Source organism: Chlorocebus sabaeus, chromosome 17, assembly GCF_047675955.1.
Source record: "Chlorocebus sabaeus isolate Y175 chromosome 17, mChlSab1.0.hap1, whole genome shotgun sequence".
Classification (NCBI taxonomy): domain Eukaryota; kingdom Metazoa; phylum Chordata; class Mammalia; order Primates; family Cercopithecidae; genus Chlorocebus; species Chlorocebus sabaeus.
Window position 1 is genome coordinate 27,799,029 of NC_132920.1, and position 25,667 is coordinate 27,824,695.

General features: G+C 39.4%; 1 protein-coding gene across 5 annotated transcripts; it reads left to right on the forward strand.

Moving 5' to 3' along the window:
• The first annotated feature begins 2,899 nt into the window (after window positions 1-2,899).
• Window positions 2,900-25,458, forward strand: ZKSCAN8 (zinc finger with KRAB and SCAN domains 8). 5 transcript variants are annotated; one of them, XM_007973380.3, is made up of 8 exons: window positions 2,900-3,555; window positions 7,177-7,362; window positions 8,153-8,256; window positions 14,045-14,553; window positions 15,223-15,364; window positions 17,827-17,918; window positions 18,241-18,364; window positions 19,045-25,458. In XM_007973380.3, the coding sequence occupies exons 4-8, from the start codon at window positions 14,137-14,139 to the stop codon at window positions 20,004-20,006; spliced, it is 1,737 nt and encodes a 578-aa protein (XP_007971571.3). In that variant the 5' UTR covers window positions 2,900-3,555; window positions 7,177-7,362; window positions 8,153-8,256; window positions 14,045-14,136; the 3' UTR covers window positions 20,007-25,458. The 5 variants fall into 5 exon arrangements, with proteins under 5 accessions (XP_007971571.3, XP_007971574.3, XP_007971570.3 ...); XM_007973383.3 differs by lacking the exons at window positions 2,900-3,555; window positions 7,177-7,362 and adding an exon at window positions 7,416-7,624 and having other exon boundaries at window positions 14,045-14,214; XM_007973379.3 differs by lacking the exons at window positions 2,900-3,555; window positions 7,177-7,362 and adding an exon at window positions 7,420-7,624.
• The last annotated feature ends 209 nt before the right edge of the window (window positions 25,459-25,667 follow it).

Here is a 25,667-nt window from a genome sequence, read left to right on the forward strand (position 1 = left end):
CAACATACCTAAAATCAGTGCAGCAATGATGCTAAAAAGTAGTCTACTTTAGAAAGCCTTACCTTATTTACTAGTGAGGACTAGTAATGTGACTTCAGTGCGACTTGCATAAAGAGCTTACACTGCATTTTTGCAGACCTTCCCCTTCCCTCCTTGCCACACTTCTGGTGCAATTTTCTTCTTTGCCCCTTGACCCAAACATGAACATAGACATTTTATCCTTGATCTAAATCTGTACTGTCCAGTGCAGTAGCCACGAAGTACATTTGGCTCTGCAACTGAGGAACTAAATTTATAATTTTAATTAAACTTTAAAACTCATAATTCACTAGATAACTTTTAAGTATGTTTGAAATAATTTGGATATGTGAATCTATTTTTTCCATTTTAAATTTTATGTATTCTCAGTATAAATTATTTATGAAAATGTAATATGTGAATTGAGATGTCCAATAAGTATAAACACACTGGCTTTCAAAAAATGGAATACAGGATATTAATAATTTTTATAATGATTAGATGTTGATATAGTAATATTTTGTATATGATGGTTTAAACTAAAGATAATTTCACCTGTCTTTTTGCATTTTAATATGGCTATTAATAAGAAAGTTTTAAATTACATAGGTGAATCCTATTATCTTCCTATTATTAGACAGAACTGACCTTCAGTTCTGCAGAAGACCATTCCACACAAAGGAGAGAGGTAATGCAAAGTCTCTGATTAGGAATGAATTTGGTGTGTTACAGGAACTGAAAAAGGTCACGTGTTGAAAGCACTGGATTAAGGGGAAGGTCACACAAGATTAGGTTAGAGAGGTGAGCAGGGGCCGGGATGTGTATTCTAAACGTGATGGGGAACTACTAAAAGGGAGGAACATAATCCAATGTTTGTTTTTAAAAGATCATTCTGGCTCCTTAAAGAGGCAAGAATGAGAAAATAGCAGAAGTAAGGAAATCAGTCCAGAGGCTACTGTAGTAACCCAAGTGAGAGAAGGTGGTGGCATGGACCATGGGTTCCCAGTGGGTATAAAGAGAAACAAACAGATTTAAGGTACATTTTGGAGATGAAAATATAATCTTGCTCATTGTTGTAGATTCCTAAATTCTGCTTGAAAACATGTCTCTGTATTAGGTTAAACAAATGAAATCCCTTGTTTTTGTGGGTCAAAATGGTTAAATACCAGAAAGGGGGGCCGGGCGCGGTGGCTCAACCCTGTAATCCCAGCACTTTGGGAGGCCGAGACGGGCGGATCACGAGGTCAGGAGATCGAGACCATCCTGGCTAACACAGTGAAACCTCGTCTCTACTAAAAAATACAAAAAAAAAACTAGCCGGGCGAGGTGGCGGGCGCCTGTAGTCCCAGCTACTCGGGAGGCTGAGGCAGGAGAATGGCGTGAATCCAGGAGGCGGAGCTTTCAGTGAGCTGAGATCCGGCCACTGCACTCCAGCCTGGGCAAGAGAGCCAGACTCCGCCTCAAAAAAAAAAAAAAAAAAAAAATACCAGAAAGGTAAAATGATTTAACCTAATAGAAACAAATAATGACAGAGAAGAATCAGAGGCATGAAACTGGAGAGGGGACATTGAAATGGGGCTTATTTATTAAAATGAAAATTTTTATTGTTCTCCTTAAATCTCTCTGTGGAAGGCACCCTTGTCAAAAAAAAAAAAAGAAAAAGAAAAAGAAAAAACAAAAACAAACAAACAAAAAACCCTTTGTTTAAAGACAAATTGCCAACAAACCCGATGAGATTCAGAACACTGCTGCAATAACGTATCTCTGTAGAAACTTATACTTTCATCTGGACAGCAAATTTCCTAAGCTCATAAAATCAGGTTATCAACGAAAGGCAAGAGTGCAGAATTAAAAGGAAGAATGCCTGAATGTGAATCTTTGTTCTGCCAGTTACTACAGTTACTAGTTATATGACCTTGGCTATTCTCTCTGAAACTCAGGTTCCCCATCTGTAAAACAGTATTATAATGATATCTACCTCATAAAGTAGGAATTAAATGAGTGACCAAATGTAAAAGGTTTAGAAGAGTGTCTGGCCCATAATGTTATAAAAGTCTTAGTCCCTAACATTAGCGCACTTAGCTCTTTTTGTTAGCCTTAAATTCAGCATTTTCTTCCTATCAAAGCTGCTTAAATCAGTTAACTGACATTTGATCTTCATGGACTCATTGTATTGTTGCTGTTGTGTGTATTTTAAAATAATACTTGTAATCTTAAAAATTAGCATAATTTTGAACCGCTCCCTAATACTTAACCCCAATCCCAAACCGGACGGTCGAGCCTATCCACCGGCAGAGAACACCACCCAACCTCGCTCTCACTCTGACACTCACCGGCCAGACCTTTTCTTCCGTCCGTTTTCTGCTTCTGGCCCAGGGCCCAGCTCACGTAGAGTTTTCGTGGGCTGCTTGCGAACCGTTAGCAACCGGAAGTGGCTAGAGGTCGCGAGAGAACCGAGAAAGGGGGCCGGTCTTTCCCAGCTGCCTAAACACTTGGGTTCCGGCCTGGAAGGAGGCCCAGGGCTCCCACAAGGAGAAATTAGGGACTTATTTGGATGGATCCCAAGAAACACTGTCTGGCATCTGATTTGAACGAGGCTCGCCGCAGCTGGGCCCTTTTCGCAAAGTAGGCCCACTGCAGACCTGTGGGAACCTCCGGGATGCCTGGGGACCCGCATCTGCCGCTACCCGCAATTTTCTATCCCGACCCTCTCTGCAGTTGTCGACCCCAGCCTGAGGCTTTGAGCGTGGGGTCCCGCAAACCCTGGCACCGAGGGGGCCGAAGCCGAGGGATCCTGGGGTAGAAGAGTGGTCCTATAGAGCTGCCGTTTCGGGAGAGCCCCCAGTTGACCGCTGATGGGGAATGGGGGATTTTACTGTCTTAGTGCAGCCCGCCCCCGGAGAAAGGCGGGCTCGGACGTTCTTGACTTTAGGATGGACTGGGGAGGGGCGCCGAGGAGCATTCCTCCCTTTACGTCTCGCGGTCGCAGACTGTATTTGCCGGTGCCCTGCTCACTGTGAACTGGCAGGACCTTACGGACTTACGGAGACGACAAGGGGCCTAGTTTGAGTTTCTCTGATCCTTAGGGGAAATGAGTGTCTAGCGCGAAATAGGTGCAGAGTGCCGGCACTGGAATTCTTTAAACCTGGATTCAAATTCTGACTCCACCACTCTCCAGTGAGGACTTAGGGCAATTTATTTTTTAACTTCTTCAAGCCTCTGTTTACTCGTTTATGTAAGTCAGGCTAATAACGTAGTGCCTATTTCATAGGGTGGCTTTCACTATTAAGCGTGAGAGTGCATGTAAGAACAGTCTAAGGGCATTTCCCTGCCTTTCCCCTTGTCTGCTGTCAACTCTCATCCAAGTCAGACAAATGGAATCAATTAACCAACTTCCGCTTTTCTGAAGCACGGGTGAAGAAGAGTGAAGTACAGGACTTGGGTAAAGGAAAAACCAAGAAGGATGCAAAAGGTGGATGGATGATCCACAGAGGTGCTCATCCCAGCACTTTCTCCTCACTTGTCGTCTGTCACATGGTGGGTGCTTGATAAGTACTTGGGTGAATGAGGACCTACCTAAGGAGAAGGAATTATTGAATAAGACTAGAATTGAAGGAAGAGGATGAATCAGATTGATTAGCTACTTGACAAAAAAAGGCAAACCACTTTTCCTGTCAGAAATGTATGGCACATCTACATATTTCAAGGGCTGCCACTTACTAGAACTGGGAGGGAGTCTCAGAACCGACACCTCAACTATGGAAGCTTTAATCTATTGACAGCAAATGTAACAATAGCAAGTAATATAAGACAGAATGTGATCAGTGCAAAATCGAATAATAAAGTCTTGAGAGGGGGTTATTAGAATAATAGACGAGTGTTTAGATTGAGTAGTGAGCAATGAGATAAGTCCTTTGACTTGGGGGTACAGGGGAATTGTGACCAGGGGTATGGGATAGGGAGAAGGTCATTCTGGAAGGCAATAAAAGGCAGACTGGATGCTAGTGGTATAAAAAAAGGAAAACACTTGTTTATCAATGTCTATCAATGGGGAAGAATTACATATGACATATGCTATTGAGGAATACCTTTCAACCGTTAAAATGATAAATGATCAGTGACAAAAGAAGTGTCAGAACAATATATATTCCATTTTTGTTGAAAAATTTTGTGTATATAGATATAATTTGTGGGGTATTTGTAAAGGAAAAGGATGCACTCCAAACTTAACAGTGATTACCCCATGTCGAAAATTGTGAAACTTTTACCCTACTTTGCAAGCTAACAATTTAACTTGCCACAGTTTTATGGATACTAACAGAAGACACTGGACTCCTGCGTCAGAGACATAAGACTTTATTACTTAATAACACAGGCAACATAAGCTTTATATTCCCTTGTTCCCAAAGCTTATGTTCCCAAAGCCCACAGAGTGGCCTAAGTTTGGCATTCCTCTGCTAGGATGGAACAGTGGGTTTGCAACCTAACAGAGGAGTGCCAAGCGTAGGAAGCCCATCCTTTGCTTAGTCTTGCCCCAGAATGAGCCATTATCTTTATCCTGGTCAGGAAACAACTGTGCTCTAAAAGGAGATATAAATATCCTTGAAAAGCTAACCTGAAAGAAAAATCTACCATAAGACTAGGAGTAATTTGAGAGACCATTAAAGAATTATCTCCCAACATTCTAGGTAAATACCATTTGAGGGTAGAGATACCAGCTTTTAATAATTTTATATAATATTAATTTTTATCATGTTTCATTTATTTTTAAAAATACAAAAAATAAAAGGCAAACAGAGAAGTTTAAATTTTACTTAGAGATAAGGAACCACTCAGGGTTAGTGACTGGAAGAATGATAATGATATTTAAGGACCACGTCTTGGATAGTTAGGAAGACTATCTCAAGGCTGTTGCAGTCACATAGGTATGAATTAATTAGAACTGAGGATGGTGGTTACATTAATGGAGAAAAGTAACACTTCAAAGGAGAAATCTGCTGATGATAATTTCTCCTTTATCTCCATATTTCATTGAGTAAGCTAAGGAAGCCTCTCAAACCTGGATAACTTAGAAATTGGTGATATTATCAACCATTCTAATGGATATGTGGTGGTAACTCATTGTGGTTTTAACTTTGCATTTCCCTGATGAATAATTATTACTTTTTAGTGTGCATACTGGCCATTCTTTTATCTTTTGTAAACAAAGTGTTCAAATATTTTGCCTATTTGTGTTGAATTATCTCATTCATTTAATTGTGAGAGTTCTTTATATATTCTGGATAGTTCTTTGTCAGATAGATGTATTACAAATATTTTCCAGTGTATAGCTTTTTCTTCACTTTCTTAATGGTGCTTTTTTTGAGAAGATTTAAATTCTGATGAGAATTTAAATTTAAAATTTTGAAGTCAAATTTATCAATTTTATCTGTTATAATCGGTGTCTGTGTGTCTAGTTTGAGAAAACTGCCTATAGCATGATGCTATTTTACTTCCTATGTGTACACAATTTTATACATAGTATGTGCAGTCATAGTTGTGTGCACATTGAATTTGTACAACTACGTATGTGCACAACTTCAGACTTAAAAATTATTTGTTTGTTTATTTAAGATGACACAGGGTCTTGCTCCACTGACCAGGCTGGATCTCAGCTCACTGCAATGGCAGGATCTCAGCTTACTGCAGCCTCTGCCTCCCAGGCTCATGTGATTCTCCTGCCCCAGCCTCTGGAGTAGCTGTGACTACAGGAGCCCACCACCATGCCCGGCTAATTTTTGTATTTTTTGCCAAGATGGGGTTTTGCCATGTTGGCCAGGCTGGTCTCAAACTCCTGAGCTCAGGTGATCCTCCCGCAGCTTCCCAAAGTGCTGGGATTACAGTCATGAGCCACCTTGCTCAGCCAAAAAAGTTATTTTTTAAATGTAAAAAAAGAAACTGAAAGTAGAGTTCTAATCTGTCACCAGTTACTTCCAGTTACCATCCCAGGTGGAAAGCAACAACTGTGAAATAAAAAGCAAAAATAAGTACTTTGAAGGAGTCCAGAAGCACTGTAGCTTCCTAGTGTTTACTATTATTTACTTGTTTTCATGTGATAATTAGATGACAAAACCCTTAAATCAAAACAACTTTGTCAGTACACAAAATATTGGGGAGTTAGTAATTGGGAAGGGATAGAAACGGTGGTGGTAGCTACCAGCAGGAGCAGATAAAGAGGGAAATTAAGGTGAAAATTGGAGGAGCCCTGAGAACTCAATAAATAGGTGGTTGGGAAAGGCGCTGAAGGAAATAAATACATGAGACCTAAACAACAAAAATTAACGCTTGCCACAACCTCCACCCCTGAAATCCTATTAGTCTCAAAAGTTAAAAAGCTGTAATGCAACAGGTCTGTTCATTACATAGGGCCAGGGCGGTGGCTCATGCCTGTAATCCCAGGACTTTGGGAGACTGAGGCAGGAGGATCACTTGAGCCCAGGAGTTCGAAACCAGCCTGGGCAACATAGTGAGACCCCCCCCCCCCTCCAACCCCGTTTCTACAAACAAAATTTTTTAAAGCTGAGGTTGGTGCACACCTGTAGTCCCAGCTACTTGGGGGACTTAGGTGGGAAGATTGCTTGAGCCCAGAAGGTTGAGGCTGCCGTGAGCTATGATCACACCACCACACTCTGCAATAGCGCCCCTGTCCCCCCCCCCAAAAAAAAAGACTAGCAAAAAAAGAATGAACATAGATTTGTTCCCCAAATTTTGTGGTATTAAAACTAGGGTTTACTCCCCAAGCTTACGTCATAGGTTTAGCATTAAAACAGCTAAGCAGCAAAGCAGATGTTGTAAGCAATTGAAATTCATTAACATAGGAAAGAGTGGGAAATATGTAAAGATCCAAAAAGAATATATATTTAATTACGATTTTTTGAATACTTAATAAAGTATGCGATTCCTAAGTGCCATGCCATAGGGATTTCACAAAACTATGAACTGTGATTAGCAGGAATTTCTCATGAAGTTTGTACTCTATGTGGGAGGACTGGATATATTTATGAATCGAGAACAGTAAAGTACAGGGTATGTAACGGGGCCAAACGCGAGTCCAGTTGGAATCCTAAGGAACCATGAAGTGCTCCCTCCTCCAACACTTTCCTCGCATCCTGTACACAGCTCCAGCCTCCCCACGTCGGATATCTACCCCCAGGGTGCCGTTACTATTGTCAGCGAACGCGCGGAGCTGCACGAGCACACAAGGCAGAGGGGACACCAAGGTCCGTTATTCCCCAGCACATTCACTGCCCCAGCGTCGGGGAAGCCTGAGGCACGCAGACGAACCCGAGGCACAGCACACAGCAGGTGAGGGGCGTGGTACTCCTGTACCCTCAGTCGGCAGACCATAGAGCTTTTAGACCTCCAGGACTCCTAGAGAGCTTCCGGAAGTGCCTTTGGGGCAAGATGCGTGCTGGCCGGTGTTGTGCCTCCGCAGATTTGGAAGTTAGTGGCCGGAGGGGCCTGGTCGGAGTACAGTTCTCATCCCCTTTACTTTCCGACCTTTCTCCGGGTGTGTTTATCCGTTGCAGCGTACCTTCCCCCCGCCGGGGCGCCTCTGCAACTCACAGTGAGTACGGTCGGGCTCTGGGTCGGAGAAAAGTGGGTGCTTTGTGGCTGGTCCAGGCCGCAGCTGAGGACTGGCGTGAGGGGTCCGCAGAGGGGCCTGTGCGGTGGTCGTCGTCGCGGACCGATTCCGACGCCTTAGTTGCTGGTGCAGGCAGAGTACGTCCCCACGCATTGCCCTCGAACTTTTTGCGAGGGAACCTTTTATGAAGCTTTCTTCATAGATAATCGTTTTGTGGTATGATTTTGTAGTCGATCGTGTTTATCTTAAAATGGGGAACTGACCCCCCCATGTTATTTTTTATCCAATTATTTCCAGAGTCTGAATTGTTTTCAGATAGCGCTATTTTGCGTTTCGGTCACAACAAAATTCTCAGTTTTTAAAAAAGACATATTTCGCTTTTGGAAGCCCCAGTTTTCCATGCATACCCATTTTTGCTGTTACTCTGCTTTCTTTAGTGTTTTCAGAAACTGGTGGTGTGTTGACTAGATAATTGTACGAAAGTTTGTTTTGTTTTGTTTTTAATTTCAGGGTAATTCAGAATTCAGCGTTATCAGAATGCCTATTTCATTTGTTAAAGCAAACCGAAGTTAGCCAACAAGGAACTCTGGGAGGTCCCCATTTCCAAAACTCTGGTTAGTCATTAATAATTTTTGTCGGGCTACTTTGACTGCCGCCACCACCTTTAAAAACATATTTCTGTTGTTTTTTTGTTCCGTTGAGTATATTTACGAACAGTCATTGTTTTAGCAAATACATACATGTTTTGAATTTCTGTTGTGGTTAAATGTAAAATGTGATGTTAATTAAAACTTTCAGCTAATGCAATTTGAGATAACAAAGCATAGTATTTGCTTCACCTACTTTTTCTTGGATTTCAAATCCTGGAAAATGTCTTTTTTGTTTTGTTTTCAGTTCCCAAACATTTCTCAAATTAGACTTAGTCTGAAGGAAGAATACATTCCTTCTACAACTATTGAAAAAATAATGCTGTTAAAATTGAGTTGTGCCTTCAGTATCTCACAGGATTACAGCATTTAAAATTCAGAGGAAGCTTTAAAGATGGCATATTAAACTCGTGTAAACTTGACTAGGTGTTATTTAAGGAGACTGTAAAAATCAGTCTGTATCCACACAGTGCTCACCAACTTAATACAGACATGTACGCACAAAACTGAGAGGAAAGTACATAGTGGAGTAATTTTGCACTCAGTTATTTATAGGTTGTAATTCTCAAAAACTAGCTGATTAGAGAGGGAAGAGACTTAAAAATATGGAAAATTAGCCACTAAATAGAATAATCAAGATGGGCAATGGGCAAGACCTGTTGGCCGATTTGGTATAAAAAATGAACAAACCTGGTAATTAGCTGGTTTTCATCAGTATTACTATTGAGACTTTTTAATACCACATCAACAATATAAAGTTCTTGAATGCTGCACACTTCACATTAAAATATTTTATAGCCTCCTGTACTGGTAAGAAGTGGGATTGCATCTGTGAATAGACACTGCACTCAAGCCTGAGCAACATAGTGAGACCCTGTCCCTAAATAATAATAATGATAATAATATAATAAATATTTTATAGCCATTATGGATGAGGATTATTCAGTAATAGATGGCCAGTTGTTCAGTAGTTAAAAATGAACTTTGGCTTTAAGGAAATTTACAAGAAAACATGGTAAGACTATCACTATGTAACATCACATTCTAAACAGTTAGAATTTATGTCCCATGTAATGACCTTTAAGTTTTTTAACGTTAAACCACAAGAGGCTATTTTAAGAAAATTTAAGAGTTTGTTTTGATTTGAAAAATTAAATTATTTTAAAATGAGCTAAGATCATTTTAAAATAAATTATCTTAAAATTATAGATAATTTATTCAAACAAAAACAAATAAATAATTTGTTCAAACCAAATTGATTACCCTTTCTCCAAAAAATCTCAGCATCTTCCTCAAATTCTCTCTTCCCCCAAATCTCACTATTCTAGCAAATTCATCCACTTTACTGTAAAATCGTAATCAGTGAACTATACCCCAGATGTTAATTGATATATTTAACCATATCTTTTGCTCCTTGGTTCTTCTCATCTGTAGTTTACTCTCCACCCTGTTGTTCCTGGCCTTGTCTAACTTTAAAAATAATTTTCAAATTCGCTTCCTTTTCTGTACATACTCTTTATGTAGGATTTGTTTGTTTGTTTGTTTTTAGCCTTTCTGTCATTCTTAGATGGCCTTTGAGTCTGTGAACCCTGCTAAAATTGAATGTACAATTTTGTATCTGTGGACATTTTGCTGGAAAGAAGTTCTGTGTTTTCTTTAGGTTGAAGAGTCTATATATAAACCAACCCCCACCCCCACTCCCACCCCCCCGCTGCAACTCCAAAAACTAGAAAGATAAGCGCTGCCTTGATGATCCGTATGGGGAACTGTATGTACAGTAATCTGATTTTTTTCCTAAGTACCTGTCTCTTCTTTGTGGAGTATAGGTCTCTGGTTTTATCTTGATGTTAGCATCTTATGACAACTGGTTTTGGGTATGCTACCTTTACTCTTCTTCATTCTCTACAGTGTTTCCTGAAATACAAAGATAATGATCACCTCTGTCAATAAACATTTGCAGTAAGGCTATGACCACATTCTCACAATGTGATAAGTCCTAAATTTGGACCATGTAAAAAATGCTTTGGTAGGAATGACAAATGGCAGGGGGATGACAGAGAAGAACTCATGAAAAAGGTAATAGATAAATTATAGTTAAGAGTTGAATGGTTTTAGGCCGGGTGCAGTGGCTCACACCTGTAATCCCAGCACTCTGGGAGGCTGAGGTGGGTGGATCACGAGGTCAGGAGATCAAGACCATCCTGGCTAACACGGTGAAACCCCATCTCTACTAAAAATACAAAAAAATTATCCAGGCGTGGTGGCAGGAGCCTGTAGTCCCAACTACTTGGGAGGCTGAGGCAGGAGAATGGCATGAACGCGGGAGGCAGAGCTTGCAGTGAGCCGAGATTGTGCCACTGCACTCCAGGCTGGGCGACAGAGTGAGACTCTGTCTCAAAAAAAAAAAAAAAAAAAAAAGTTGAATGGTTTTAGCTAGACCAAGATTTATCAACCTTGGCGTTGACATTTTGGGCCAAATAATTCTTCGTGGCGGGGGCTGTGTTGAGCGTTGTAGGATCCCTGGCCTCTATGTATGAGATAATAGTAGCACCCCTTCTCCCCAAGTTGTGACAACAGAAATATTTACAGACGTTACCAAAGGTCCCTGGGATGGGGGTAAGGACAATATTGCCATCAGTTTTGAACCACTGAGCTAGAGTAAAGAACTCTGTAGTAGAATGGAAGTATGAGAAAGCCACAACCCAAAAAGGCTTTATGTGAGTTTAAAGTGGATAAAGCCAGCCAGGTTTACATTCATAAAGGGCCTTGCATGCCATGCTAAATAATTTGGTTCCTATTGAAATATTTTCAGAAAGTGAGTCATACTACATATTTTTTAAAAATCTCTCTGGCAGTATAGGGCTACTGTAAAAAAAAAAAAAAAAAGTATCATAAACCTGGTAGTTTAATACAATAGACACTTACCGCCTCATAGTTAGGGAGGCTAGATGTCCAAAATCAGGGTGTCACCAGAGCCATGCTCTTCTAGCTTCTTGTCATTGACAAGACTTTGGCTTGCGCTGCATAACTCCATCTCTGCTTCTGTAGTCACTTAGCTGTCATTCATCTGTGTGTCTGTGTCTCACATGACCTTCTCCTTTCTGAGAGTCTTTCTGTGTCTTTTCTCCTTTTAAAAGTGTGCCAGTCGTATTGGCTTCCATTCCAGTATAACTTCATCTTAACTTGATTACATCTGCAAAGCCCCTGTTTCCAAATAAGGTCACATCAGCAGGTACTAGAGGTTAGGAAATCAACATATCTTTTTGGGGGACACATTTCAACCCACGGTAGGCAATACTGTAGAACATGAATGGGAAAAAAGCATAACCAAAGTTACCATTGCAATTCTAGGCAAGAGATGATGTCTATACCAAAGATGGAAACCATAGACATATTTCACAAAGAAATAAGATCATGCAATTGAACTTTTTTTGGACGTCAGGTCTTGTTTTTAAACCTCACTCTTACAAGAAATACAAACATGTTCTGTGTTTGCTATTGTAAATACAGCTAATGTTCTTCGAGTCTATCAATAAGATAAAGATATGGACCTTTGCCTATGGGGAAAATACAATTAAGTTACGAAGTCAGAATTCCTTTAGAACTAATAAATATACAGTTATGGGGAAAGTCACATTAAAACAATACACATTTAAGTAACAGAGGTATAGAATGAGAGGAAAATAATTTAGAATTGGAGACACCAGGAAAGGATTTTAAAGGCAACAGTATTTTATCTTGTCCTTTGAGAAGGTAGTGTCAGTACTGATGAAAGAAGTCAAAGAAGACTTCAACAGAGTGACATATTGTATTCATGGAATGGAAAACTCAGTATTGTTGAGATATCAATTGTCCCTAAAGTGAACTATGGATTCAGTACAAATCCAATTCAAAAATTTTTGTAGAAATTAATACACTGATTCTAAAATGTGTATCAAAAGACAACAGAACTAGAAAAGTGAAAATAATTTTGAAAATGAACAACCAAGTTGCAAGACTCACACCTACTTGGTTTCAAGATTTTAAAAGTCACACAATCAAGACTATTCTGTATTGGTGAAAGAATAGATGGTCAAAGAACAAAATAGAGATTCCAGAAATAGACCCTTATATATACATACATATAGTGAGCTGATATTTGACAAATATACAAAGAGAGTTGAGTACGTAAAGGAGAATCCTTAGAATGAAACTCCATCCATACCTCAAATTTTATACAAAAATTAACTCAAAATGGATCATAGGCCTAAATGTAAAACCTAAAATTATAAAACTTTTAGTAAAAAACAGGAGAAAATATTTGTGACCTTGGATTAAGAAAGATTTCTTAGATATGACACAAAAAGCACAGTCACTAAAAAAAAATGAACTTTTTTCCTTCAAAAGACCCTGTGAAAAGAATGAAAAAGAGTGAATACTTGCAAATTACATATCTCATAAAGGACTTGTGTCCAGAGTATATAAGGAATGCTTAAAACCTAATTTTAAAATAACTAAATTAAAAAATAGGTAAAAGTTTTGAACAAATACTTCACTAAAGAAGATATACAGATGTTAAGTAAGCATAGAAAAAGATGCTCAACATTATTGGTAGAGAAATGCATACTAAAATCATACGAGATGTTAAAACCATAATGAGTTGCTACCACACATACACCTATTAGAATATCTAAAATTAAAAACAGAAACAATATCAAGTGCTGGTCAGATTGGTGAGCAACTGCAGTTCTCATATACAGGTAGTGGAATGCAAAGTGCTTTGGAAAACAGTTTCGCAGTTTCTTATAAAATTATACATGTATGTGTTTTATGACACAGCAAGTTTACCTCTGAATATTTGCCCAAATAAAATGAAAACAACACTCACACCAAAACTCATGCAGATGTTCATAGTGGCTTTATTCAGTGATAACAAAACAACTCAGATAAACATTTAAACATTCATCCACGTAAGGAACAAACTGCTGATGCATCATTGATTAAAAACAAATGTATTATGCTGTATAAAAGATGCCAGACTCAAAAGGCTACATACTATATGATTTTATGTGAGATTCCCACTCCAGAATCTCACATCAATAAAATCATATAGTATGTAGCCTTTTGAGTGTAGGAGTAGACTTTTGGATTGTAGGTGTCAATAGGGCATCCTAGTTCCTTGGAGTGCTCCATAGAGAGTTTTTGAGTTGCAGGTCACATCCATAGTAGAGGAAATTAACCTTGAGATAGGAGGAAAGATGCGGGGGCACAGGTAGGATAAGGAATGTTGGGTGGAGAAGAGCAAAGTGTTAGGAAAGTTTTTGACAATACCTTGAATTAGTTTACGTAGAAATTAGTCTCATCTGTTACAAGTAAGGGAAAGGTTGAGAGCTGAAGTGTGTAGAACCACGTTAGTACAGCTGGTGTAACAAAGGCTAAAAGGGGTTAAATGAGCAGCCCTGAAGGCTAGCTGAGATTGAACACAGAATTTCAACTAGACCCAGTCTACATAGTTTCCTGACTTTGCTTAGCCATGTTCCACATCCCCAAACATGGTGATGAAAGCAGAAGGAAGGGGTTTTTCTATGGATAGGTTTGGCGTGACTGGCATGGCGGAAAGTTAGGGAAGTAAGAAGTTATTTCCGGAACAGTGGGGAGGATCATTTAGTTGGCTGAACCATGAAGTTTATGTCATGATAAGGAACTTGTTAAGATACCATAGTAAGTTACAGTGACTTTTGACTTGCCTTAACACTATCATATTTTCTTCATGAAGAAGTACCCTTAGAAAGAGGCCCTCAGAAGAGTCTTCTCTTAAGAAGATAAAGAAGATAGTGGAAACGAACCTACTGAACTTTTCAGGCTCTAATGGCTGAAGAATCAAGAAAGCCGTCAGCCCCATCCCCACCAGACCAGACTCCTGAAGAGGATCTTGTAATCGTCAAGGTAGAGGAGGATCATGGTTGGGACCAGGAATCTAGTCTGCATGAGAATAACCCTCCTGGCCAAGAACTGTTCCGCCTGCGCTTCAGGCAGTTATGCTACCAGGAGACACTAGGACCCCGAGAAGCTCTGATCCAACTACGGGCACTTTGCCATCAGTGGCTGAGGCCAGATTTGAACACCAAGGAGCAGATCCTGGAGCTGCTGGTGCTGGAGCAGTTCTTGACCATCCTACCTGAGGAGCTCCAGAATCTGGTTAAGGAACATCAGCTAGAGAACGGAGAGGAGGTGGTGACCCTATTAGAGGATTTGGAAAGGCAGATTGATATACTAGGACGACCAGTAAGTAGAAGGAGGTGTGCATGCTGTGACTGTGGGAGTCCTGGAAGCTTGGTAGAGGGACATAGGCATCACAGTGGGAGAGCAGATGCTTAGCATCAGTTTCTGTTGGATAAGGATGAAAACAGTTTTAGTGTAGTATGACTCGTACTTGTAGAGTTCTTTTTATGTTTGTAAAGGATATAAATCCATTTTTTTTTTTTTTTTTTTTTGTCATAATGTCCCTACAACTGTGGTGTTCTTATTTGCCAGATGGAAACTTAATGCGTAGGAAGCTTAAGTTACTTTTTCAGGGACACCCAAATAATTAAAGGTAAATTTGAGACCAGAAATCAGGCTTTCTAGTTCCTTATTAAAAGATTTTTCTGCTACATAGCACTACTTTAAGTTTGTTATTTTCCTCTTCTGCCTTAGGAGCACAAAATATTGGTGTTCTGTGTAGCAGGGAAGGCATCAGCAGAAATCTTTCCCTTTAGTACTAAGCAAAAATGTTGCCTTTCTTTCTGTGCTCATCTACATATTGGTGTTCCTTACTGTCCCTAAGGAGTAAGGGAGAGTCTGCTGCTTCCTTCCCCAAGTATATATCCCTATAGATGTGTTCTTGGTCCTCTTTCATTGTTCATTACATTTCACAAAGGAATTTCTTATTTTCCAACTGTTTGTTGTTTCCAGGTCTCAGCTCGTGTACATGGACATAGGGTACTCTGGGAGGAGGTAGTACATTCAGAATCTGCACCAGAGCCTCCAAATACTCAGCTCCAATCTGAAGCAACCCAGCATAAATCTCCAGTGCCCCAAGGGTCACAAGAGAGAGGTGAGTAGCCAGATTTCATTGATAATAAGGATGGGAAGTAGAAATAAAAGTCCATTTGGGGCTGGTGTGGTGGCTCACGCCTGTAATCCCAGCATTTTGGGAGGCCGAGGTGGGCGGATCACGAGGTCAGGAGATCGAGACCATCCTGGCTAACATGGTGAAACCCCATCTCTACAAAAAAAAAAAAAATACAAAAAATTAGCGGGCACCTGTAGTCTCAGCTACTCAGGAGGCTGAGGCAGGAGAATGGCATGAACCCGGGAGGCATAGCTTGCAGTGAGCCAAGATCACACCACTGCATTCCAGCCTGGGCAACAGAGCGAGACTCTGTCTCAAAAAAAAAAAAAAAAAAATGTCCATTTGGGATACCTATCTCGTTCCTGAAGACCCAGGAACTAAAATCCTGTTTACAGACCAGTCCCAATGTCTGTGTTTAAATGTTTAGGCTTCAAATATAGATTATTCATTCTAGTGGTAAACTCATGGACAAATTAAATAATTTGGCTATTTTTTATGTAGTTACATATTTCTGTTACCCCAGTACATTTACAACACAGATGTTTTTGGGGTTATGCTGGTAGTGTCATGCCACTTCATTTGGAAATATTCAGTATGTATTTCCTCAGACGAGCATTTCTTAGGTAACTTAAATAAATACATTCCTAAATTTATCACAATTAAGAAATGTAGTATTGCTACAATACCAACCTAGGCCACAGTTCATATTTTACCAGTTGCCCCAATTATGTCCTTTCTGGTTCAGAGTCTAGTCTGGATTCACACTTTGCGGTTAGTTGTCATGGCTCTTTAGTCTCCTTTAATTTGAAACAGTTCCTCAACCTTTCTTTTTTTTAAACAGTACAGGTGTGTTATTTTGTAGAATGGCTGCAATTTGGATTTGCATGATGTTTGATCATGTTTACATTGAGGTCATATATACTTGGCAGGAACACCTCACCCTGCCAAGGATACAGGACCTAAATCTTAACAAGAGGTGTTGTACTCCTTCTTAAGGGTACAACAGGAATTTGTCCTGTTATTGGTGGTATTATCTTTGATGACTTGGTTAAAGTTATTCTTGTATAGTTACTATTTTTCCCTTTTTAACTAATAAGTAATTTGTAACTAATAAGTAATAAATAATTTGTGGAAGATACTCTTGAGTGTATTTAAATATCTTAGTCCTCATTAAACTTTTCTTGTTAAAACACTAGTTTTAGTGTTCATTGGTGCTTCTTAACTGACTTAGTGATTACTGAAATAGTTATGAAATAGTGGTTTTCTAACTCTGTCATTTCTTCTACATTTCTTTATTGTAATGGAGAGTGTTCCCTTGTCCCAGTTTTATTATTTTTTCTTTAGCAGTATGGACTCATAAATTCCTATTTATTCCATAAATATTCTGTTACTGTCTTTATTTTGTTTTTGTTTTGTCTTTGAGACAGAGTCTCACTGTCATCCAGGCTGGAGTGCAGTGGCTCACTGTGATCACAGTGATCTCAGCTCACTGGACCCTCTGCCTCCCGGGTTCCAGCGGTTCTTATGCCTCAGCCTCCCCAGTAGCTGGGATTACAGGCACATGCCACCATACCTGGCTAATTTTTGTAGAGACGAGGTTTCAGTATATTGGCCAGGCTGGTCTCGAATTCCTAGCCTCAAGCGATCTGCCCACTTCAGCCTCCCAAAGTGCTGGGATTACAGGCATGAGCCACTGTGCTCGGCCACTGTCTTTATTTTGCTAAATCATTTCAGATTTGGCCACAGAAGGCCCCTTCAGTCTGGCTCTTGTATCCTCTTGACATTTTCCCATCGTTTTTTGAGAATTTTTTTTACTTTATTGCAGAATGAGATGTTCCAATCTCATCTTCCCCTGCATTTCATATTTTTTCATTTATGTGATTTAGTTTATAAATATGACTTTTTAATATTTCTAAAGAAGCATTAAAACACTCTTAATAATTCTTGTCTAAAGTCCTAAAGCTTGTTGCCTGAGATACAGTAATCTATATTTTAATAGTAAGTTGTTTGATATCTATAGAAAGCAAATACTGGAAGCCATAGTAGACATTTCAGAAAGATAATGAATTTATAATAGAGATTGATTGATTCTGATATTTGGTTTGCCAAGAGAGCAGGACCTAAGGAAATACTGTATACAAGCACAAAGATAGAAGTAGTTTTGATGGTAGAGAAGAAATTGAAAAGTGATTCCTGTTAGGAAACCAGTATACTTTCTATTTTTGAGTGTAACTTCAGTCTGACTTCAGGGACATTGGGGTGCATATGTTTTGTGGGGCAACCATAGGTATGGGCCCAGAATCCAAGATATCAGCACTTCATGTGCAAAATCTTTGGCATACATGTATATCTGCTGAAATACAAATAATTTGGAATTGGTGACTGCCGACTCCCACAACCACAGGACAGGACTGGTCTCATTCATAGCTCCTTTCTCCTCTCAGCCATGTCTACTTCCCAGAGTCCTACTCCTTCCCAGAAAGGAAGTTCTGGAGACCAGGAAATGACAGCTACACTTCTCACAGCAGGGTTCCAGGTGAGTTGTGCTCCTTCTCACTGAAACCCCATAGCTGTGCTTGTCAGTGTTTGTGGCATCTGCCCTATATCTAGACTGTCTAGTTTGTAGCAGTACCTACCCAAAAACTTGTCCCAAAAATTCTTTTGCCTAGGGACAGATCGATCCTAAATTTCCCCCAATTGATCTCATGCATTTTCCTCTTCTTCCTGGCTATTCAGATCCCTTTACATAGTACATTTCCAAGTTGTAATCTTCTCCCAATACTGGTGGATCTCCCAAGCTCTAGGTTTGAGCTGTGGAAGAATCACAGTCCTCAAATGGGTATCTTGTTTTGTTTCAGACTTTGGAGAAGATTGAAGACATGGCCGTGTCCCTTATTCGAGAGGAGTGGCTTCTTGATCCATCACAGAAGGATCTGAGTAGAGATAACAGGCCAGAAAATTTCAGAAACGTGTTCTCCCTGGGTAAGGAGAACTGTGGTTATTATTGTCATTTTAGATTTTTTGTTTGTTTGTTGTTTATGTGTATAGTAGCTACAGCCTTTCTGAAAGACATAGTTGAGTTTAAGCTCAGGATCCAACAGAGGGATATAATGTTTAGACTTCTTGAAATCTTACATGAAACTTCTGTTCTCCTGTCCAGAACTTCCTTATATTTTGTACTAGGGTACTGGCATGTTTGCCAGTTGGAAATTGACATCTCACAGGTGCTCTCTGAGTTCATATATTTCTTCTCCAAGTTGTCATGGGATTCCTACATAGATTTTTCTCACATAAATTAATTGTATCTCCTCCCTTTTGATGACTGTTTGGGGCGTTTTCCCATTTCTGTCCTGCTCATTAGTGTTTTTAGTAGTTTCATATTCCTCTCACTCCCCAGCTTTCATCTTACCTCAGTTGATCCTTTCCTGACTTTAGTTCCCCTTCCAGTTAACTTTTTTTTTTTAATGGTACCTCTTTCCCAGTTGACTAGCTCATATTAAGCAAGGTCACTATTAAGAAGCTGTTTTGGAGACAGAAGTTTTGTGTTTACTTATAGCTGTTCATGTGTACTTTCCTTTTCCCCTATCTTCAGTTCCTTTCTCCTACCATAAAGAATAGGATGTGACATTGGCTTAATGTTTATTTATTACATTTTTATTCAGGTGGTGAGACCAGGAGTGAGAACAGGGAATTAGCACCAAAACAGGTAATATCTACTGGAATCCAACCACATGGAGAGACAGCTGCAAAATGCAACGGGGATATTATCAGGGGTCTTGAGCATGGAGAAGCCCGAGACCTTCTGGGCAGATTAGAGAGGCAGCGGGGAAATCCCACACAAGAGAGACGACATAAATGTGATGAATGTGGGAAAAGCTTTGCTCAGAGCTCAGGCCTTGTTCGCCACTGGAGAATCCACACTGGGGAGAAACCCTATCAGTGTAATGTGTGTGGTAAAGCCTTCAGTTACAGGTCAGCCCTTCTTTCACATCAGGATATCCACAACAAAGTAAAACGCTATCACTGTAAGGAGTGTGGTAAAGCCTTCAGTCAGAACACAGGCCTGATTCTGCACCAGAGAATCCACACTGGGGAGAAGCCATATCAGTGCAATCAGTGTGGCAAGGCTTTCAGTCAGAGTGCGGGCCTTATTCTGCACCAGAGAATCCACAGTGGGGAGAGACCCTATGAATGTAATGAGTGTGGGAAAGCTTTCAGTCATAGCTCACACCTCATTGGACATCAGAGAATCCACACGGGGGAGAAACCCTATGAGTGTGATGAGTGTGGGAAAACCTTCAGGCGGAGCTCACATCTTATTGGTCATCAGAGGAGCCACACTGGGGAGAAACCCTACAAATGCAATGAGTGTGGGAGGGCCTTCAGTCAGAAGTCAGGCCTTATTGAACATCAGAGAATACACACTGGAGAAAGACCCTATAAATGTAAAGAATGTGGGAAAGCTTTCAATGGGAACACTGGTCTCATTCAACACCTGAGAATTCACACAGGGGAGAAGCCCTACCAATGTAATGAGTGTGGGAAAGCCTTTATTCAGAGGTCGAGTCTCATTCGACATCAGAGAATCCACAGTGGTGAAAAATCTGAATCCATAGGCATTTAGGAACAACTTCAATTACAATTTGAGCATTATTCAGCATTAGAGAAACCACACATCAGTGAGAGGTCTCTCAGTGTACTAAAAGGCAGAAAGGTCATCACAACTTTAGTGTCAGAATCTATAGTGGTGGCAAAATTAGGATAGCTCTTCAGTAATTTGGGCCCAGTGCCTTGGGGTTTGATTAGCTTGACTGTCTTTGAAAGTATCTGATGGAGCTCCTGACGACCTAATGTATCCTTTAGAAATTTAAAATAGCATTAGAGCAAGTTGCTTGTCCTGGCTTGAGGCGCTTAAGTTTGTCTTTTAGGTGAGTAGCTATAGATTTGAGAGAGGCTGCTACTCCTAGTTCTTCTGCTTCTTCCCATCTCCTGTGATCCCCCTCTCCCATTTATTCCTTTAAAGGTGCCCTTGTATTCCTAATCTGATCTAAGAAGCTGCTTTAGAGTCACAAGTAGCTTCTGTGTGAAACTTATATTTGTATGTAGCTTTCTAGGAAAATTTTACAGACACTTAATGTATTTATGCTTAAGTGTGCATTTTTTTATTCTAATATTCCTTCTAGTCAGTGGAAATTTGTATTCCCATACAAACTCAGAATGCTATATTTTTAACAGCACTCCAGCATTTTTCTTCATGTATCACCTTCACTGACTCCATTGAGTCATTAAGCATCTTTATATATCCTTCACCACCCCCAGTCCCAGTACCTGTGTCAGCAAAGGAAGTGGACACATTAGTGATAGTTATGGGAGTAATACAGAGAAAGAGGTGAGTGGAGACTCAGCCCAGCTGCTCTTGAGCTTGGATAGTTATACATTTTGCTGACTTCTGACTCTCCTTCTACCTCCCCACTGTACACTGTGGTACAAATAGTTTGCACTATCCTAGTTATGGCATCAGGTAGGAGAAGGAGACAAAGATGCTTTAGGAAGATAAAAACCTTACAAAGAATGTATACTCATCCTTTTTGGCCCATTACAGTACTGCTTTTTCAGGTTCTTATCAGCCTGTGCAAATTCCCTGACTAGATGGTCTGTCATTCCTATCATTACCTTGCACCCACCTCTTTAGATGGCCTTAGCACCTCACTCGTTATTCTCCATCTGTTTCTTGCCATTAGTTTATATGACTTTAATATCCACAGTGGTAATCTAATATCTTACCTCACAGTTTTTCATTCTTTTGAACTCTGGTGCACTCGATATGTAATCCATGTCTGTAATCTACCAACAGAGATGTACTATTAAACTCGGTATCACCAGGCACTATATTTCATCTTTGAGGCTTTCATTACACCAAGGAATTCTATATAAAGTAATGAGACTGGTTTAAAGTAACATGCCAGAACTTACGCATCCAATGTGGGTTGTCACTTGTTATTCCCAAGTACTGTTATTCCAATAGTACTACTGTATTGTTCCAAATATTTGGAACATTCTTAGAATTCCCATTTAATAACCCATATGAGAAAACCCTCTATTACTCTTACACTTTAGTTTTACCATTTGAGTAGCCACTTATTTACCAGAGTTGGAATTAATTTTGGGCTTTCCAAAATTAACCTTCAAACTTAAAATTGATTACATTAAGCCTATTCAGAAAAAAAAATATATAGGTTCTGATGAAAGCTTCATAATTTCACCCTGTGACTATCTTGAAAAGAAATAACACTTAATCATATTATTTTATGATTGATGGGTCAAAAATAGCAATCAAAATCTTATCTCATAGAGGACCACCTTTTGGATCATAAATTCTTTCCCTATAACATTCCTTCTCTGCCTCCCTATGGCCCACTTTGACTACTAACAACATCAGAATTATCTACATCAATTTCATTGAGCTATTGGTGAATGAAGGCACCCATCACTTGTCAAATTGGTTTCCAACAGTCCTTTTCATTATCCTTTATTTTATTCTCCCTTCTCTTGTTTCTTTTTTTGATTTATAAGTTACCATTCCTAATTTCTTTGTATTTGAAATTTTAAGAAACCAGAAACAAGTAAATCTGGTTGTATCTAGATCTTCGCTCTCTGTTTCAGTTGTGCCTTACCCTCTGTAAGATACTAATTCTTCCTGGGGCCAGTACTACCTTGTATGCAGGTATTATATATGATAGGTGCATTGTCAGAGGGAAAATACATGTGTGTGTACACATGTGTATGTATACACACACACACCTGCTGTACACTTTAGAAGAACGCTTCTCTTCTATTCCAATAAAAAGCCCTTTTAGCAAAGCAACATAGTAACAAGATTGGGTGCATTCAGGGTGGTATGGCCATAGACCAGAGCAACATATTGAAATGTGTACATATGTACTAGCTAAAGTCTCTTTATGTGTCAGTATTCAGAGTAATGTGTAGCCAGGTTACTTAAATCTCAGAATCACTAAGCATCTGGCATAAATTCGGAGAAAATAATGACTAGAAAAATTAGTGTTATATTTGGTGTGAGAAAAGACTGTGTCTTGAAAGAATTATCAAAGCTGATACAGCACATATATAGAATTAGCCAAACGGTATAAGACAATAGAAAAAGGCTGTGGATTCTTTGAGGACATCATTATAAATCATTCTTTGTCTCAAGTTCACACTGTTAGCATAGAATATTATTGACCAGGCTGTGTGTTATTTTGAGCTCTTAACTGTGAATGGCATTCATTAAGCTCCTTTATCCTATAGATTCTATCTTTATGTTATCTGAAATGAACTATTCATCAGTACTTTTTCCTCCCATCCTAAGCTTCTCATTTTAGGAACTGACATGATAAGGTGGTTCTTTCATAACTCTAATGCCATCCAACATAGCCCTGGGAGAGGCATGTTAGGTTTCAAAGATTTTCTCCGTGGAGCAAGGTGCAGTGCTAGAATATGGTGGTTGATTCCCAAACAGAGCAGTTAACTTTACTGTTGGTTCTGAGTCTCTAGATAATAATAGCCGACATTTATTGAGCACTTACTGTGTGCCCAACCCTGTTATGCCTTTCTCAGGCTCATAATAAGTGTATTAGTCTGTTCTCATGCTGCTAATAAAGAGACATACCTGAGACTGGGTAATTTATAAAAGAAAGAGGTTTAATGGACTCACAGTTGCATGGCTGGGGATGCCTCACACTCATGGTGGAAGGCAAGGAGGAGCAAATCATGTCTTATACATGGATGGTAGCAGGCAAAGAGAGAACTTGTGCAGGGGAACTCCTCATTATAAAACAGTGTGATCTCATGAGACTTACTATCACAAGAACAGCACAGGAAAGTTCTGCCCCCATTATTCAATTATGTCCCACTTGGTCCCACCCACAACACGTGGGAATTGTGGGAGCTACAATTCAAGATGAGATTTGGATGGGGACACAGCCAAACCATATCAGTAGGTATTATTTTATCCCCCATTTTATAGATGAGGAAACGGAGGCTTAGAGAGTTGAATATGTTGACCAATATCACACTGCCAATATGTGATAAAACTGATTCTGACCGACACAGTTTGATTCTAGACTAGAGCCTGTGCTTCTGACTACTGTGCTATGCTGTGTATAATGTACATGGTAATCTAGTCAGCTGTTTAAAAATATGTAGCCCTTGTCATGAGAGGTACTGGGGAAGAGAATATACAGTAGAGTGCAAATACATTACAATTACTGGTAAATTGGTTGAAAATGCCCTTTGAGGTTATAGTTATATCATTTTTAAGTACTGATGCTTTGTAGTACCATAAAACTAAATTGTGCAAACAAAACATATTTAACAGAGTAACTGGGAGGATAAAGCAATAATAAATTCAAATATAATTTTTCTCTAAACTGCCAGAGGGAAAGTAGAATTGTGGAGGAAAATGAAATATCCATGTACCAGGCCAGGCAGATGGTCAGTTAAGATAACAATAGTAAGTTCATCTGCAGCATAAAATGTGAAATGCTTTCAACCTCATTGCCCATTTCTAACTACCATTCTATTTCTCCTCTGTTGTTCATGGTTTTTCAAACATGTCTTCCGCTTTTCAACCCCCCCTTTTTCTTTAATCTGTTCTTAAAACTTCTTCTTGCTGGCTTTCGTACTTAGCATTCCAGTGAAATGTTCGTAGACTCACCAGTGGACAAATAGTAAGGCCTTTTTTTTTTTTTTAATGCCCTTTTTGATCTAATTTATATTTTATATTGTTGAATTCTCCCTCCTTTGGCTTGTGGGAACCTTTTTCTCTAATATCTGACTTTCTTTTTTTGACTGATCTTTCCACCCACTCCCCCTTCTCTTCTCCACTGAGAATAATCTCCCTATCTTTTATTCACTTTATTTTCTATACTCCTGTTTATCCATTTTGATTGTTTATACCTACCATTTGTATTCGAATGACTTCATTTTTCCCACCCTGTGGGTCAGTTTGTGACTTTTGGAATTTTCCACAGGTACCTGTACAACTTGATATTTGAAAACAGGATTCATCACCATATATCGCCAACCCCCGTTTTCTTTTTAAACAGGCCTCATTGCCTAATTCCTTTGCCCTGAAAAGTGTCACCACCTTTCATATTTTTACCCCAGCCTTGGAGTTATCTTTTTCTGCTCTCCATTCTCCATGTCCAAAAACTTGCTTTCAGTCTAGTTTTTAATCAGTTTTCTCCTTGAGGCTTGATCTCCCATTTCTCACATCCCATTATAGCCTTTCATGTAGATCTGAGGCCCAGGTTACTGTAATTCTTTTTTTTCCAATTTCCTTGCTCCCAGGATCCCCATCTTGTATAAAGTTTCCAAGGTGGTCCTCTTCAAACTCCATTTTTACAATATCTGTATTGTAAAATTTTCATTTTCACTAAGTAACACCCAGTAGATAATTTTTCCAAGGCAATCCTCCTCAAACACCTGTTTTTTACAATATCTCTATTGTAAAATTTCATTTTCACTAAGTAACACCCAGTAGATAATTCCTATGGAGCAGTGGTGTTCCAAATTCTCCATTACCTCTATGCTTAATATTCATCAGCCTTCATTACTCTCTAGCATATTCACCTTGATTCAACAGATTCAAACTTCCTACAGCCTTCTACTGATGTCTTACAAGCTCTTGCCTCTGTGCCTTTCTCATGCTATTCTTTTTGCTTAGATTGCTCTTTGGTCCCAGCTCATGTTCACTCCCTTCAAAGCTTATCTTTATATCTTCTGAGTTAGCTCTCTCTGATTGACATCACCTTATGCGGTGACCTCCCTCATTCTGTGCTGCCTCAGCACTTATCTTTTGAGTTTATACTGTGGTCCATGTACTTACTAATACGTTGCTTTGTAATTATTTTCTAGCACTCTGTGTTATAGTTTCATATTTGTATTTATTTCCAAAATTAAATTGTAAGCTCCTTGAGGGCAGGAATAATAACTTTTACATTTGTATCTCTGCACCCCCGAGTGCCTAGTATAGTGCTGAGCACATAGTAGGCGTTTAATAAATGCTTGTTGAAGTATTGTGTGGATTATTTGTGGTGTTATCTACAGAAATTTTTAAGCTGTTTTCAAGAATGTGTCTTACCACTTTGGGTGCTCAAAAATGTACAGACCTATTTTCGTATGCTAGTATAGTATGTCAGGATCTGCCTCTACCTAAGAGTAAGGCCAAAAAAATTCAACTTTAGGAAATTATGTGTAAAAAGCTGAAGCTTTCCATTTGGCCAGC

What these genes read in the sequence shown, in the direction of transcription:
- ZKSCAN8 (XM_007973380.3), top strand. Translation starts at nt 14,137, where the DNA reads ATGGCTGAAGAATCAAGAAAGCCGTCAGCCCCATCCCCACCAGACCAG. An exon ending in TTGATATACTAGGACGACCA is followed by an intron (nt 14,554 to 15,222) that starts GTAAGTAGAAGG and finishes TGTTGTTTCCAG; the next exon opens with GTCTCAGCTCGTGTACATGG. An exon ending in TTCTCACAGCAGGGTTCCAG is followed by an intron (nt 17,919 to 18,240) that starts GTGAGTTGTGCT and finishes GTTTTGTTTCAG; the next exon opens with ACTTTGGAGAAGATTGAAGA.